This window comes from Synchiropus splendidus, chromosome 2 (genome assembly GCF_027744825.2).
Source record: "Synchiropus splendidus isolate RoL2022-P1 chromosome 2, RoL_Sspl_1.0, whole genome shotgun sequence".
Lineage (NCBI taxonomy): Eukaryota > Metazoa > Chordata > Actinopteri > Syngnathiformes > Callionymidae > Synchiropus > Synchiropus splendidus.
Window position 1 is genome coordinate 27,816,906 of NC_071335.1, and position 18,272 is coordinate 27,835,177.

Below are 18,272 nucleotides of genomic sequence, written 5' to 3' on the forward strand. Positions count from 1 at the left end.
TAAAAATATGAAGACAGACATTTCCATTTTAGAAGAAGAACACGAAACCACATGAGGTTTAATATAGTCTTTATTTTTATTAAACAAAATTTCAGTAAAAACTCTATAAGTAGAAAGATAAATTTCCCTGTCAGTAGTTTCTCCAGCAGCAGGCCACCCCGACTATGTTAGCACATTCGACGAAACAACTTCCCGCACGTATCGGAGAATCTTTGCCAACAATCCGATTATGAAGAATAAAATAAAACAGGCAGTTAAAGTTATTCCAATGTCGAATTCTTTTAAAAGCAGGAGTAAAAGATGAGATGCATAAAAAGATGAGAAAAAAAAAATATCCAGCTGTTAACTGTTGTCGCCACCTGGGGTTGAACTGCGGTAAAAGTGTGTGTTCCGAAGGCGGAGGACAGGAGCGTCGGACTCTGGCTGTGTGGTCCACTGTTCCTGTAAGTTGCTATTTGATTATCCTCACAAAATAAAATCTCTTTGGCTTAGATCACCCACCCGAAAGCAACACACACACACACACACACACACTTGTTCTCACACGCATGCTGTTTAAAAGGGTTTCTACCTGAAATCTAAAAGTTATTGTCAAAAAAAAAAAAAATCTTCTGTTGCTATAAAAACATAGACAAGCCCTGTGTGTCTAAAGTCCCATAGTTGAATATTTTACATCAGAGAGAGCAGATCTCTCTGCGCTTGTTATTGCTGATCCTGGACCTGTGGGGGGAGGAAATGAGTGTCAGTTTAGACAATAAACACTTCCACACTTCACCGCAGTGATCAACGTGTGTGACATTAATCCCCATTTGTTGCGTATTAATTTTCTAATAAATATTTATTTATATCTATCAAAGATAATTCTGTTCAACTTACTAGGCCTCGTTGAAAGCCTGTCTGTCGTAGCCCATGGTGCCGGGATATGCCATGGATCCGCCGTACTCGTCATGCATCATGGCCCCGTCCATGCCGTCCATGCGCATGTCGCCCTCAAACGCTCCGTAACCCGCGAAGCCGGCGTCCATCTCTGCTAAAGCACAACAACAGCATTCAGCCACGGTGGAGAGTGGAGAGCAGGAAAAGTGAGTCCATATAAGGACAGGAGTCCAGAGAGGGGCAGCAGAGGAATGTGGAGGAGCCGCGGACAGATAACAAAACTGAAGTGGACGTTGATTGAGAAAGTGGGTGCTGGTTTGTATTCCATGGTTTTCAACTCAATCTCCATCTCCTGTCCACTATTAGAGGCTTGTGCCTTTAGAAATGTCAGTGAACTCTGAGATCACTGTATCAGCTACAGAAGAAAAACTATCATCTCACTCTGTTGTTCATAGAATTTGTGCTACATTTCCCGCACTTCACTTTTTCTTTTGTGAGGTTAAAGCTCCTGTTTTAAACCTGCTATTGTTGGATCGAAAATAAAGCGCCGTGTTTATTTGTCCTGCAATTGTTACATTGCAGTCAAAGCAGCCGCAGCGGCGGCTGTGCTGGTGGTTTACAGTAACACCCCCTGTGGTGCGCTGACCCACTGCTGGGGAATGTGTTGCCTGTGCAGATTTAGGCCGCGGCAACTCACCATCCTGATAGGGTCCGTCCATGGGGACACTGTTGTGAGCCTGCAGGGAGGGAGGTGACAGGAGGTCAGAGAGGAAGCCAGTAGCCTGCAGTTAAAACAGAACTTTGGTAGAGACGCTCACCATCTCCCAGGCTCCCGGGTCGTGCCTGAACAGAGAGTGCGTGAGTTCCACCGATACTCTCTTCTTGTAGTCGGTGTTTTTGTCCTCGGAGATGCGGAAGAGCACGGCGGCGGCGTAGGTGGCTGAGGAGGACAGGATGTTAAGAGTCTGCAAAAGGAGCTCTTGTGTAGACAAGGAGGGGATTTTAAACTCAGCCATGACCTACAGCAGGGATTCTCCACTGCGTATTCCATTGGGTCGGTTCAATAGAAACATAGAAATGCAACTGTTTGTTTTCAAAATAAATTAATTAACTTAATTCACTTCAAAAAGTATAGGAGCTACTCTGTATTTAAGTCGAATTGACTAAACAGGTTTGGTTTCTTGGGAGGTTGGAACATGACCACCTCATGGTTGGGAAGCTTCTTACCGATGCCCTCGTTGTTGGAGTGTAGGAGCTCCATCAGTGGAGCTGACGCGCCCTCGCTGTCGATGGCCTCGGCCGATGGTTTGTCCAGAGCCAGCTCGCACAGCACGCCGGCCGCCACGCGCTTCACGTTGTCCACAGGCGAGTAGAGAAGCTGGAGAACAGGAAGAGGAATGGAAAACCTGTTAGCTGGATTATTGAAGATTAAAATTGCATTTAGAGATCATTCATGAGAAAATATTTTCTCATATTTTGAACAGTAGCAGCAGAACGTTTACGTTTGTTCCTTCCACAATCCCAACATTTCCTAAAGCTGACAGAGATATTTCTCCGAAATCATTCCAGTGCCGTCCATGAGCCTGGCTCTTTGAAGGTTTCTGCCCCAGAAAAGTGGCTTTTTAATCTTGTGACTACTGAAACTGTGCTTGCTCTTTTGGTGTGATGGAGCTACAGCGAGTCTCTGCCTGATGACATAGCTCAAGAGTAGTGATGAGTAGATGAGGTTTTATGAAACAGTATTGCGGGGTTGGTGAAACAGTGTCCTAATTTTCAGAGGCCACTAGATGGCGCTGTCTGCTGTAAAATGTTTGGACTTGAACAACTAACTCAATGAAACCTCACCTCATTTCTAAACCAATAGTGCCATCTAGTGGCCTCTGAAAATGAGGACAGTGTTCCACCAACCCTGTAGTGCTGTTTCATGATACCACACCTATCCATCATTACTCTAGAGTCACCTACCTGCTGGAAGTGGAACTGCTTCAGCGCTAGGTCACTGTACGGAAACTCTTATTTCAACTGTAAATCCTAACTTAACCAACTCTCACCTGAACGAAGAGGGGGATGGTCTCCATGCTGGCGATCTCCGCTCTGTTGGTGGGGTCTCGAGCCAGAATGTGGAGGGCTCCAGTGCAGCCTTCCACGATCTCCTCCATCCTCACGCCATCCTGACATTTGAGAGAAAATGATGCTAGTTAGTGGATGAATTCAGCTAATCCTGACCATAAGCCTTTGACTGCTGCAGCGGCATATGAGCATCTGTGAGAGCAGATGTACCTGGTACGTCTGCTGGTTGGATGAGCCGTGTTTTTGGGCGTCCTGGTGGGCTTTGAGCAGCAGGTTCACCAGGCGGGGGATGGCTCCAGCGTCCCTCAGCGGGGCCTGGTTCTCCGGGCAGAGGGCCAGGTTTCTGATCAGGCCCACGACGGCCTTCATAAGGAGTCAGAGACAGACGTCATGTTGTTTACTGGGCAGCAAAGACGACACGCTGAAGCATCTTCAAATATTTAGAGCCTTTTTTTGACTGCTGTGGTAAAACAAAGGTCAGGAGCGTTTGATGTTCTGCATGATTTACCACCCATCGCATCTGCCTGTCCATCTGCTCTCCATGTGTCAAATCCTCAAACCTCTTCCAGGAAGTGCATCCGAATCTGGACCTTTTTTTCCCCCCACAAACCAGAAATGTTCCTCCATTCCATACAGTTCTACTAGGGATTTTCCCCTCAAACACAACACAAACAGATTCAGACTTTTCTCATCTTCAACCTTTGATCTCAACTTACAGAGGTGGAGATTTGATCCTTCTGATCCTGTGAACAGATTTCAGTCAGGTCTTTTCTGACCATGATGGAAAAAAACTCATTCATTCTCTCCAAACCTCTGTCAGATAATCTGCTCCTTCATGAGCAAGTGGAGGGGAACAACATGGTGTGAAGCAGGTCAGTATGAGACCATACAACAGTGCAGTGGAAAAAAAAAACCGCAATAAACAGTGACTTCATTCAGTACTGCACCCAACCTCTTCACGACTACCACATCTATGAACCTCAATGGTTGTCCTCCATGCCTCCTTTCTCCCGGTATCCTCACTAATCTTCATCCAACATCTCCACTGGTTCAAAACGTTGTCACCCAACTCTTCCACATGAGCTTCATCCTGCCTGCACTCTCATCCTCACCTCATTCCTCTGGTTGGTTGAACAAAACACTGTTTTGTCCCTGCACCTTCACTCTTCCTGCCATCCAGAACTTCCGTCTGCTCACCTTGATAACAGGCCAGTACGGCTGGTTCAGCAGCTTGACGATGGCTGGGATGCCGTAGTGTCTCCTCACGGCGTTCTGCGCCAGCTCAGCCTGCTGGTGGCGCGAAGTCAGGTGGCGGAGAGCGCACACCGCCGGCTCGGTGACGTCCTCCTTCTCGGTGGCGCGCAGGATGGCGTGGATCAGGGCCTCCACGCCGTTGCTCTGGGTCACCAAGGTTTTGTTGTGGGCGTTGTTGCACGTGAGGTTGGAGAGGATGCCGGTGGCGCAGGTCAGCATGTTGAGGTCGTCCGAGCTGAGCAGGCCGACCAGAACCTGCAGCAGGCTGTCCATGCCCTCCTGAAGGAGCAAAGGAGACCACGTCAATGCTGTTCAAGCAGGGAAGGCCCAGCACTGACGTCACCAACCTGCTTGGTGGCGGCGTCAGACAAGTTTCTGAGGGTCCACAAGCAGTTCTGCATCAGACGCTGGCTGGACCCGTTCAGGTGTTTCCCCAGCGCCTGCATCCCACCTGCAGGTCACATGATCCGCCATGATTACAAACTGTGCCGTCATGAAACGCTGCGGCTGACAGAGTGCTGTGATCCACAGCACGGGAAACAAAGAGCTGACACACCTGCGCGACCAGCTGGTGCACACAGGTGTGCGCTCGGAGCGCGGCTACCTACCAGCCTCCACAATGGCGGGCTTGTTGCTCGGGCACACGGACAGAACTTTGAGAACCCGGCTGGTAGTCCACAGCAGCTTTTCATAGTTGTAGTTCCTCATGATGTGGACCAGACCCTCTGGCCCGCCGTTGGCAAGAATGATGAGCTGGGAGCACAGATGTGTATAAGGGGAGTGAGTGAGGTGCGGCTTCCTTGAATAAAACACCTGCCATTTCTCAGACTCTAGAAATTCATTTGGATTTCTGCTTTATCTGAATTAAAAAGCTGGAAAGCCATTCCCGTCGAAACCACGCCCCTTTGCTTTGCTGACAAACAACCGCCACACCCTGCCTGCTGCACCTGAGTCACTGTGTTCACACGACACACCTAAAACATGTGCACACAAGCTCGCCGCCGTCATCGGTTTCAGCTTTCAACAGCGAGTCAGCGGCGAGGTGTCACGAGCGGGTGCATGAAATATGACTTAATAACACACCTTGCTCTCCTGGTTGCCGTAGGACAGCAGCTGCAGACAGTCGGTGGTGATGGCCAGGAATTTGGGGTTGCTTTTCTTCAGCAGGGGCACCATCTTCTGCAGGCCGTCGGCCAGTCGCACCGCCATTTTGGCCCCCTCTTGGTGCAGCAGCAGGTTGTGCAGGGTGGTGATGGCGTAGAACAGCACGGACTCCATGGGAGAGCTGGGTGGGAGAGGTCAGGATGATGAGGGCCCAGATACAGGTCAGAGTGAGTCACTGGACTCTGCGCTAACAAAACATCTCCTCTAAATCATCTTTAGTCACCACCAGCAGACAAGTCACTCATCGCTAGAACCAACCCAAAAGAACGATGACACAATTCGGACTTCAGTGACCGTGTCATGAAATATGACGTGGCTCCTGAACCAGAAGACGGATCAGAACTCACGGAGACGAAGTGAAACACACGTTTAATTTGAGCCCAAACAGTTGAAACTTAATACGACGCTGTTATGTATTACATTGTTTTACATTACATTACATTACTTACATTTTCCATCCATCAGTGGAATATTACTTAGTTCCCTAAATAATATTGTGGATGTTTTGGTCACGAAATGAGACGGTATAATGCAGTGAAACTTTCAAAAGTGTTTTTAGTGTCAATTAATCAGATTTTTCTGCTATTAGTCAATGCAAATGAACAGATTAAGATTTGATAATTATGAATAAATGCAGAAACGAACAATTATTTATGTAAGAAATACCAGTACTAATAATAATAAAGTAGCAAATAGCATTCTGTCTGTAGAGGAAAAAAACAAAAACAAAACAAAAGGCGGAACCAAATGCCCATAGTACCTCAACATGCGGACGAGAGCTGGGATGCCTCCAGACTTGAAGATGGAGAGCAGCCCCTCCCTCTGGTGGGACAGGTTGTGGAGGATGCTGGCGGTGGCCCTGGCCGTCTCCATGTCACCTGTGTTCTGCATGGCCCGCACCACGGCCGCCACCATCTGAGGGGACTGCATCAGCGCACGGCGCGACGCCTCCTTCTTGGTCAGCTGGTTGACGATCTGAGCTGCTTTGCTGACCACCACCTGAGGTGAGAAGAAGGGGGTCAGCGACGACCGGATGAAGACAGAAAATGACGAACAGTTTCATTATACTGACCTCAAAGTCACAACTGATTTGCAAATAAGCGATTTTATGTATAAAACTGAAAGACATTTTTAAATTTAGGATTTGTTTTCTAATTTAACTAGTACAGAGATCAAATTTTGATGCATATTTTTTCAACAAACATAATACACGTAAAATGTACATAGTGTGAATTCATTTGATCCACTTTACCTTCAGTCAAAGACTCAAGCTTGGACTGACTGATGTCTAGTGACTCATTTCAAAGCACATATCTCACTCATGCTTCCGAGCAGTGACAAAGCTCATCACCTGATCTTCATCGTTCAGCAGCTTGGTGAGCTCTGGCACGGCACGTGTGGCCAGCTCAGCGTCATCCTGGTAGTTGATCAGATGGATGATGGCTGTTTTCAGCATCTGAGAAGGCTCCGCCAGCCGCTGCACATTGGTCATCTGGGCTGGATCAGTCTGGGTGGACAAGATGGTGGTGCCCTCTTCCAGGGTCTCAGGGAACATGGCAGCACGTACCCGCTGCGCTCTGGTCAGGGTGTATTGGGCATCGATGTCTGCAGGCAAGATCAGTCGCTCAAGTCATGGGAAGCAGCACCAGTCATTTGCGTGTTTCTTCAGGGGCCCACCTGGTTCCTCTCGAGTGACCGTCGTCGTCATGGTGTAGTGCTTGGTCGTCGTGAACTCGCCGTCCTCGTCTCTGACCGTGTTGGCTCCGGACTGGATCCCGGAGTCTACGGCGTACGACTCCTGCCACTCCGCCACCTTCATCTTACTGCTTCTGGGCTCACCCACTGTCGAGAGGGAGAAACTTGGAGGAGCCGTCTCTGGCACGGGCTGAAAAACCATTCGCTTTATGCTGCCAAACTTCTGACCATTCACTGCTGAGCGACCTTTATGAGTCAATATATTTTAGGAAGTCACTCCTTCATGAGGGTTGTTGGTGTGACATGGCATTTCAGTCCATAATAGTTTCCAGATGTAAAACAATTGTCTATAGATGTAATGTAAACCCACGTGCATAAATGTCGATACAAAATACTTGGGTTTCCACTGCTACTTTTTCTAGCGCTCAGTATTAGCATTCATCCGGACAACTGCAAGGTTTTAATGCTAATTTGTCAACTACCCACACACCAGACAAAAAAGGGAAGTGAAGCATCACCACAAACTGACATGAGACTGGCTCCGACTTACTTTGCATTGCCATCGTCACCTCCTGTGGTCAAACAGAGACGGAGGGAACCTAAAAGACAGGAGACAGAGTTGCCTTTAAATGATATTAGCGCTCATACATTATTCAGCGCAGCTTCTTATCATGCAGCTAGCCATCCAGATACTTTGACCCAAAAATGACAACACGAAGCAGCAGTGGTAGCTCGTGGGAGAGCAGAGACAGCTGTAAGTCAGGAATGCTAGTGGGTCTGTGTGACCTTTCACCCCAGGCCTCCGCCCATACAGCAGTGGGAGCAGCCTTGTGCTGACACATCAGGAACCTGCCTGTCAGGTTTTAGCAGCGTGTGTGGGTGTCAGTGCAAATGCTCTGTGCTCCATATAAAGCTACTGTTATAGGTCAAAAAACTGACTTCAATTATGAATTAACAGGAAAAACGCACCGTAAGACCTGGTGTCGACGGCTGGAACAGTCGCTTCCTCAATATTCTGATACTACAGTCATGAATAATGGAACAATGAGTAAATGTATCTTCACTCATGTAGTTCCTCAAACTTCACATGGCTGGTTTAAAACACCCCCCTTACATGTAAAAGACAAAAGTAAACCTTCCAGTTGAACAAAAAGAGAATTAATTCTGAAATAATTCCACACATGTGGCTGCGATGCCCTTAAATACCTCCTTGTGGCCAAAATGTTCACCACCGCAGAAACCTCCCTCACTGCATGCACAAAAGCGGCGTGACAGAGCCGGTGACATACGAGTGGCGGTACAATGAGGCCACTGTGCCTCTTACTGCGTCTCAGATGTTTGAATGCCGCAGCTCCTTTGCTCAGCGACTGGCTTTTGTGCTCGGTGTGTGTGTGTGTGTGTGTTGTACTGATAATACAGATGTAAAGGGACTTCAACGCACAAATAATGGGGGCTCTTTCACTTGCGCATTTTTCAAATCGCAGCAGATGATAACAGTTTAATAAGCAGTTGAGCTCAACTTCTCGCGGGTGATAAAACAAGTCTGGGCTCAATGCCACAATGACCGACTTCAGCATCCCTGCAAAGAGCTAAATCGCTACACTAGACGCCAGTGAAAGAACATTCACAGCTGACAAACTGAAGAAGTAAAACGACGATATTTTACATCTTCATCCTGTTTAAAGACATTTTCTGTTTGGATAGTTTGGGCCTTCAGGCATCATGACTGGTCCTTGATTCCTTCTCTGTGACAAAAAAAAGTTCAAATACATCGTTGTTTGGGTGATGTAGGTGTTTCACCACACACGGACAAAACTATGTTTATCGCCAAAATTCCCTGGCCGATCAAATATTCCTTTCATTGATCAACTCAACAAAACTCAAACTCTCTGCACCTTTTGTTGACCATCGTCTGATGAACAGAACCATTGATGGTTTGAAAATAGAACCAAAGTAAAACTGCCCTCTTCTTCAGTCCATTTTCAAACCCTCTGCAATTCTAGAGAATGCTACAAGTCCTGCTCAAGTTCTGGCTTCATTCTGAACTAGTCCCGCAGCAAATATTTTACTGCAAAGGGTTGAAAATTTGTGTTGACATTTACTGTGTCTGCTTCCTGTGATCCAGTTTGGAGTGGAGGCCACAGAGAATTACCCTGTGGGCCAGATTTGGCTCCCAAACCTTGAGTTTGATGCTGTAGAGGATATGTCAGACAATCTCCCGTTTTCCGCAGCTGGTTTTTGACAGACAAGCTTCTCACTTAACATTAAGGTGTTCACTGGAGCCTCGCCGGTGATAGTGACAGACTCACTTTCACAGGCAGTTTCTTGCTGTCGATCTTGCAGAACCAGACGCAGAGAGACCTGCAGCAACATGCTACCCTACAAGTTACCTGCTGACACACGAGGCGAAAAAATGTTCTTACACTCACAGAGAATTCCTTTTTTTTTTTTAGGTGTGGCCCAGTGTGTGAAACTGAAGTGTAAGAACTTACAGCAAACATGGCTCCCTTCGCTTCAGTTCCCTTACATTGTTTAACGCTCCAGAAAGCTTTCACGTTAAAATATTGACTCTTCTGCTGGTTTTAAATCAGAGACCGCGATTGTGCGGTCTTTGTTCTCCCAGGGCGAGGCAGCGGGTTCAGCGAACTGTAGTTATGCTAGGACACTCCCAGCGTATCACCTAGGTGACCAAAAACTCAGCCCCGGCACTCCTCTATGGGAGCTTGTAATCTGCTGACCCATCTGATGTCTGAGGCAGTGTTTATGTGCACACTGATAAGAGGTTTTCTTTCGAGTTCCCCCTAAAATGGCTCTGCTGATAATGTCCACGAAGCAGACCCAAGTTTGTTTAGACATATCCATGAATAGACTTCATGAGTGAGCAGTTGAACGGACTTTAACCTCTTCCAGTTAATGAATTATGCATCCCCCCGCTTTCATTTGCTGTAAATGTTGTCATCGAGTTACCTGGGAATCTGAGAATATTTGACTGAGCTAAACTCCAACTCTCAAGTCAACATTTCTATTCAGGCTCTTGAAAGTGCTTCAACTTAAAGGAGGGCACTGTTTGCCAGCCTCACTCGTGCACTGGTGTGACATTCCACACCGACAAAATCACCAGTCACGCTGCCACCTGAAAACACAGTTCTTCAAATCTAATTCACAAGTTTACTCTTGTATGGAACCCACTGATAAACTACGTCGGGGACAATAACACTGACTTGTAAATCTCGATCAAGAGTCGAGGACTTTACCCTGCCTCTTTATCTCGGGTGTGTCACTGTGGCAATGACTTGTTTGGGACCATTGCTCTACCTGGGTGTGGCCTTCAGTCCATGGGAGCACAGGCAGACACAGATCCAAAACTTGTTGACAGCAACGCCACATCAAGAAGTACTACTTCCTCTCTGGATGAAAGTATAGCAACATTAGCGGGCCAGTAGCTTTAGCAACATCTGAATAAGTATTTCTGGCTACCAATTCAATTCTTATCATGACAGACAGCTTTTGCAGCGTTATTTATGAATTTTAAATACACCAATTGTCTGTTTTGGTACGGTTATATTTGCCTCACTATCACTAATAAGTAAACTTCTTCCTACTTTTAACTCTCCAAAAAGCAATTGCTTTTCACAGGTAGAGGATGGTGCAATTCTTGTGGTAATGGTGTGTTGCATCAGACAAAGGTGCAACACAACCTGCAATGGTTGGTCCCATTCCAACCATGCCAGAAGCCAGAGGGGATCTAAACAGGAAGTGAGAAAGTTCTAGCCATCAACTGTGAGAAGCGCCAGCATTGGACTGTCAATCGCACAAAAGCTAAAAACCCATGTAAACATTTCCTGATATACTGTTGCAGAACATAACAACACCTCCTGTTTCAACATGCTCGTTTCATTTCTAAAGGAACTGTTTCAAAGTGAAAAACATTCCTTTTCAAAGATTTTGATTTACTAATCTCGTAATTACAGTTTAGCGCGGATCTTCAGTGGAACTGAGGCACCATTTTGATGGGCTTCAAGCGATAACTACGGCCATGGATCACAAATAGTGCACTCCTAGTTCAGGTCTGAAGCCTTCCAATTGGCTCTGAGCTCTTTTGCAACTGTGCAGGGCATCTCCCCAAACTCCCACATCGCCCCAGGGTAATAAAAAAAAAAAGACAAATAAACCCAAATAACATAAATAAAAACACTCGTTTTTAAACGTGAGAAGTAAATCTCTCTCTGATATGCCGCCGCCCTCACACGGTCCGTCTCTTCATATGCACTCTCAGACTTCTGTCATTATTACGTTTCTTTAAGGAAACTGGAAACGGTGAAGTTAACGCCCACCTCTATGATGCGTTATGTCTTACCAGTTTGATTCAATGTTTCCACTTTCATCTTTAAAAGAGAACATTTTTCTTCTGTCATTTAAGTTGTTGCTGATTTATATGTGGCTAAAACCCTGCGCTGATACTTGGGCAAAACACAAGGAAAGAAATTATTCTCCCAAATAAACCACAATGAATTTTGGTCAACTGCAGTCTTTGCACTGCTTACACTAACTTAATAGTAATTTCATAATAACTGCTCAATACTTCAATCAAAAAAACAGATATCACGACATTTGACTTAATGGAGGTGTTCCACAAGGCACCATTAGTGGACCAATCTTGTTCAGTGTATAGCAAACACATGCTTCCTGCTCCAATCACACAGTGTAACTAGTTTTTAAGCAACTCAAAACATGAAAACCAAAGATCAGGCCAGAAATCTTCAGAATATTTGCATGTACTTTTTTACCATTGACTGAAGAGATAAGAAAATAAAGGCTCAGGGCCATATCTGCACCAGATCGGATGGGCTGATACCAGTTTTTCCCAAATTAAGACCATAAAACAGAAACCATGACGCGGATCTACCCACTGTGCGAAGACAGAACATGATCCACCACAACACATCACAACTAATAAATCAGATATTCTCCGCGTGTAAGGCACCCTTTGAATTTTCCACACTGCAAAGTTTATGAGTTTTTTTCCAACAGAACCTCTCCAATGTAAAACATGAGACTGTGTGGAAAGTAAATCTTTGCTTTAGAATGATAACTTCATCTGCTCGGCAGACGTCCTAATGTCATGTTTAGGCTGACATGCAAATAAAGCAGATTATGTCGCCACATATCTGTAAAGCTTCCGGCACCATCTGCGCGGAAACTGATCAGCGGCCTGACATGCAACACACTGCTCTTATTACCAAGCCCTTACCCTGGTATATCAAACACAAGCCTTCACTCCTGCTCCACTGACACACTGGATGGCCTTTTTAGGAGGCTTCAGCTCACGTTCACTCTCCTCAGAGTCTGGGTTCAGCCAACCCAGCGGGACCCAGATTAGCACACTTATAATCCCTCTTGTTCCAAAACCCGGCGCACCCCACTCTCCGGCGACAATAGCCGGCGCTGACAGACTGCAGGGGTTAACTGGATGGTGGTTCATCATAAATCAATACGCTGGGATGTGAAGTGGTGCACGGCAAATGGATTCATTGTGGCGGGTGACTGGAAGCACTAGATGTTATCTGACTCACGAAATGAAACAGCAGAGTAAAAAAAAGTCAACTGCAAATAAAAGCAGAATAGAGTGCTCTCAGAGATAACACATTTAAATCCTGTAAAAGCAGCAATTAGCTGGAGTAAATGCTGATGAAGTCCAGACTGTAGCGACAGGGCCAAGGGAAGAAAAGAGCTCCAGACAACTGACAAACTGCTGGTGTGCAGTTGTGCAACACACTGGCTCAATCTGTCCAAACGTGGCAGATGTCGAGTAGCATTCTTGCCTTCTCTGACACAGTGCTGGAAACTACCCCAGCAAAACAGTGAACCGCAGCCATCCAGCCAATGAATAAAACAAGCAGAGGAGCGTAATAACCCCAAATCTGTCTGTTGATTCACTCGAAAGCCGAGATGCGGCGGTGAATGCCCTCTGGTTGGTGTCAGCTGAGAGTGGGCGTTTGTTTGTTCCCTGCGGAATTGTGCACATTTAAGAGGAAATGTGACGCGCCCCAGAAGAGGTGCTGAAGTTGAGAGCGAGATGAGATCACGTTACATGGCGCTGAATAAGCAGATGAAAACACCACAACACGTGAACCAAACTGGCCGAAACTTGCTTATTTTATTTAGGCTGCATTTTTTCCCATCTTAAAATCTGTCCATTTGGAGGCATTCTTAAGTCATGGTTTGGAACACAGGATTTACCCCCCCGCCCACCCTCTTCTGAGTTGTTTGGCTGCTGTTCGAAAGGAAAGAGGATGAACTGATACAGGACAGAGAAAGCCTCTGTGCAGCTTCGCTCGACGAGGAGCGGGAAATAGAAGAAGCATTGTGCCTTTGACTGCTGTCAGAATGAAAAGGAAAGACGCCCCTCAAGTGTCACCGCTGGACGCAGCCAAAAAGGGTGAAGACTGTCAAGATGGCTCCATTTGTAGTTCAGCCAAGTTTGGTAGGAGTCGCATCCAAGTCCTCGTGTGGAGCGTGACAGGTTTGTTTTAGTTTTAACCAGGATTGCCATGGTTCCCTGTGCAGCAGAGCGCTCAGTCAAAGTGACAGATGATTAATATTTCAGGGAGATTAGATGCACAAGGGACTGGGGGGGTTGATGGGCCAGGCTTGGTGGGAGCCTGAAGAGAACTTTGAGATCTCTCTGGAATGAGACACGTTGACATCTTCTGAGTCGCTTCAACTGCATTCTAATGATGAAGAAACAATGCATCCCTCCTAAATTTACAAACTCATCAAACTGAAACAAACCAAGTGGTCACTTCTAGGCTAAGTAGACAGGGCCTACTTCTATTGCTTCTGAAGAGATATGCATTGTCACCAGTGAACCGGGTTAACCACAACAGGCTGCTGAAGAGGAACACAGGCAAAATGTTTACAAGCTTTCGACAGTATGACAATTTGAAGGCATCTATAATTTAGATCCGCTTCATAGGCTGCATCAATCTTTAATTTCAGAAATCTTCACTTCTTTTTGCGACTCGTTCATGGAAGTCTAACTAGCCGAGTGACTCAGCCACGCCCCTCTGTCCTCATTTTACACTCTCACTGAGGTGTAATTGGCAAGTGAAGGAGAAGAAGCGAACTCACAACAGGGCGACGGCGTCACTGCACTAGTGAGCCGAATCAACCAACTGCGAAAACGTTATTTGTTGAGTCACAGCAGGCCTCTTCTTACCGCCTCACTCATCCAATGGAATTCTGCTGATTCCATCATGTGCTAAGCTTAAGAGAGTCAGGGAAAGACATGGGATTGACCTAAACATACACACTTTCAAGCACAACTAGTAAATTGAATGACAGCCGAATAGGAATTGGTTCACGTTTAAAAGATGCTGAAAGCAAATAACTCCTGTTTGGCCTTGAAACTTACTAGAAACACAACCAAGACCAACGCCACTTCAAAGTAAAACAAATTTTCTGTCCTCCAGAGAGTAAAAACTGTCTAAAGAAAAGCTTATGAGAGGCAGGACAGCAATCACAAGATCATTTCAAGAGCAAAATCCGAGTCATGAACAGGCAGGAATTCCATTCACAATGCTACAGTAGGAGCTAGCATGGAGCGTGAGTCATGTACAAGGGGGGCAAATAAGCTCTTGCTTTTGGTGCTTTCATCACAAAAGGTCTTAAGAGAGATGTTGATTCTTGATGGAATGCTAGTGTTTCTCCCAAGAGATAGGCACCATATGACTTCAAAGTCAAAAGAATGAAAATAAAACTTGGAGGTTTTATGGATTTAAAGCTAGTCCGAGCTTTTGGGTACTTTTACAGCATTTATGAATCTTAAAGCTCTAAAGAAAACAAATTATTTATTATTTCTTCTGTGAAGGAGGACACCCTATTCGTGGACACCCTATTCGTGGTCGCCAGTGTTTTTCTGTCAGCAAAATCACTCCAAATCAGGAAGTGCTTACAGTGAATTCAGGGACAGATAATTCAGATTTGCTGGTGTTTCGAATGACTTGAAGAGTTGTCACCATCAGAAGAGCTCCTGCGTGCGCTGTGAAAACAGGGGCTGGAACACTACTGCCACCTGCCGTCCTAATTTATCATTGCTATCAACGACATTTCAAATGCTAACTTAACATAACATAACTAACATAAAACATTTGAATGACGATATATGGTGAACCAAAGTTTAAAATTTTTTATACTTCCTTTGAAAAACTCCTCACTTCTCCCGATACTTCCGTTTAACCATATGAAAAGGACCACCTCCTCAACTGCTTCAAGCCTACAGACGGGGCGGGAACTCTGTCTCCCAGTGCTCCTTCTCTATGGGAACAGTTGAATACAAAAGGGAAGGTGATACGCAAAGAGTGCGCAGGTCTGACATGAGGCCTGAGTGTCTGTAACTGAGCCCCTCGAAAGACCTGGGTCAGGCAACACTGGGCAGAAGCAAAAGGGGCTGTGATAAAACTCCCATCCAAACAAAGAGAGTGGAATATGTGCCATACAATAATCCCCTTTGCTAAGTGTAGACCTTTTATACACTGAAGGATCTCCTGGCCTCTTGCTCCACTAATGTAGGACAGTATCAGGGAATTAAGCAGGGGACGGGGCAGGGGGTGGGGGATTACCACCATGTCACCACAGCTGTAGTTGTGAAATCTACAGCACGGCACCCCACCCATTATCCCACCATCCAACATGTTTCCTGAGGGCAGACACGAACAGGGGGGGTGTCTTCTTGACGCTGCCGAGTTCAACGGAGGACATTTTACCGTGACACACATTCATAGCTTGACGCCCCCCACCCCCACCCCGTGATGATGAGTCCATAAATGCACTCATTACAGAAAAGTGGCGGATGAGAGACCCTTGAATGGCCCTGAGTCAAATTATCACGAGAGGTCGCACAAAACGTCTTAATCACATCTAAAGCCACTGAGCAGGACTGCAGTGATGCTCAGATGCTGTCTGCATCTGACAAATCTGCAGATATGACATCATGGAAGACTTGACATTGTTGTGGTAACATGGCACAGTTGCTCGTGTGATTAAACCTCTACAGGGGCGTGTGGAAGACAGCACCATATCTCTTCACTCAAAGGATTTCTTAAATAAAAAAATAACATTACTCTCGTACAATAATGAAAAACTGCCGTCATTTACTTGATAATCATTTCTACATCGAGCTATGAAATCTTATCTCCAGCATCTAATTAGTATTTCGCTTTGATTGAAAACCTCTAGTTTGCAAACTTAAGAACTAAATCGTAGTGAAAGTGTTGTTACAATATAAAACAGTTAAGGTTGACTTGGCTCAGGTAGGTAAGTCCCGCCTGATAATAAAAGAGACTGTTGGGGAACAAAATATTGACATTAATTTCACTTTTTTTAATACAGCAGGGTAGTTTTGGACGGCTACTTCAGAGCTACGACCAAGTGAAGATACAAACCCGCCCATAAAAACCATGTTTTCAGTCTGAAACAGACTCTCTTTTAACATTTGAACACAGCAGACAGAACACAACATGCACCTGATGAACACGGAACTGGAGGCATGACGTAGACGGTACATTTGTATTGTGAACTTCAGCTTACTAATAAATAGATGTTACCTCGCTCCACTGACACCTGCTGCACCCGCAGGCGAAAATGACGTACACGAGCGACGCCACACAACACCTACGACACTTATCGATAAGTGACGTCAAGTTGACCAATCGATACTGGAACAAATACGGCCATGGTTTTCACAGTAAAAGAGAGAGACACGGCGAACAACGAACCTTTGACTCAACTTGCCTTTAACGTCCACAGGCATTTTTGTTATCGGCGTGTGAGACATGCGGAAATGAACTCTTCACGCTTGCACTAAAAGGCAGTAAAAGCCCCCCAAAAAACAGTCAAATGACGCACCACGCCTCACACCAACCACATAGACCTGTTCCTTCAATGACAGCAGGCTGGATAACAAGAGCAGAAAGTGAACACGGACCACACAGTGGGACAAAGACTTGAGCGTGGTGAGTTTGAGGACTGTCGGAAAATAAAAGTGCGTGTCTTAAAAGCTTACCTTTTGTCACAAATAGTGGCGCTTAGAATTATCCCAGGGCCGTGTTGTTTTCTTCAGGGCTGGACTCCGTATTTCCCTCGTCGTGTCCACCACTCTCTCCACTCTGTCCGACCGTCTCCGGACTCAACTGTGAAAACCAAGCGTCACCTCTGCACAGGCCACGCCCCATTGATTCAACCCCGCCCCCTACGCTCCGACCCCACCCTGCTGGTGCTGCGGCGCTTTGTGAGTCTTCAACTGTCGTGATCCTAATAAAGTACACATTTAATGTTGAATGTGCGACTTAAATGAAGATCAGCACGGTAAAGACACACACGCGCTTTAATAGATATCATTTAATGACTTTTTTTTACTGTGTTCAGTGACCTTTACTCTTGTAACAGAAAAATGAAATATCAAATAGTGTCCTTTTTTCCGCACTAAATTGTATGAAGTGGTGTAAAAATGAATCATGACTTTACGCGTCGCTTCTTTTTTTTCTCACTGATTTTCTTGTTGTTGAAATAGTAGCACTCAGCTGGCTGAGTCATGCAGCTCTGATGCGTCGGTTTTCCTCGGAGCTACCAATTCAAAAAGAGTCTTCTTTACCTGCTCGACTAGTGGCCACACCTAGACGAAACCAGACAAGCAAAGCGAGTCACCTGAGGTGGAGAGCCGTGACGTCACACGCGCGGCTTCCTGAAAGTTATAAAAACGGTCCTCATTTTTGTACATCTCAGAAATCCCATTTATTACGAGAAGTAACCTCGCGCTGCACTAATATTAGTTTCAGTATAATGAGATGCAAATTGTAGATAAAACCTTTACTAAGTTACATTTTTTGATAGAAATAAAAGAAAAATGTGACTGACAAGTTATTAGAAAAATAGTTGTAAAACTGCAATATGAGTTTCTTGATAAATATTATTTAGGATGAACTGTGACATGAAAAATCTACAAAAGTAAGTGATTAAAACATGTGTTTTGACAGTAAATAATATAATATGTTGCATATTTGAAACTAAGCGCAAACAACAGCTTTGTAATAAAAGGTTAAAGCAGTTTAATAAAGGTGCATTTAAAAATGTGAATCGTAAATTCAGTCCCTACTATATATACCCCAAGGTAATGTAAAAGTTTAAATAGTTTCATTTGACTTAATTTTGCTTCC

General features: G+C 45.4%; 1 protein-coding gene across 2 annotated transcripts; it reads right to left on the minus strand.

The window, feature by feature from the left end:
• Nucleotides 1-52: 52 nt before the first annotated feature.
• LOC128753738 (junction plakoglobin-like) lies at nucleotides 53-17,269 on the minus strand. 2 transcript variants are annotated; one of them, XM_053855771.1, is made up of 16 exons: nucleotides 17,123-17,269; nucleotides 7,610-7,658; nucleotides 7,042-7,206; nucleotides 6,716-6,969; nucleotides 6,125-6,363; nucleotides 5,284-5,485; nucleotides 4,809-4,953; nucleotides 4,548-4,651; nucleotides 4,144-4,479; nucleotides 3,157-3,309; nucleotides 2,928-3,047; nucleotides 2,104-2,254; nucleotides 1,695-1,816; nucleotides 1,574-1,613; nucleotides 877-1,027; nucleotides 53-720 (listed from the first exon to the last, which is right to left on the minus strand). In XM_053855771.1, coding segments are annotated over exons 2-16 (2,196 nt in total). In that variant the 5' UTR covers nucleotides 7,623-7,658; nucleotides 17,123-17,269; the 3' UTR covers nucleotides 53-719. The 2 variants fall into 2 exon arrangements, with proteins under 2 accessions (XP_053711746.1, XP_053711745.1); XM_053855770.1 differs by having other exon boundaries at nucleotides 877-1,030.
• Between the last annotated feature and the right edge of the window lie 1,003 nt (nucleotides 17,270-18,272).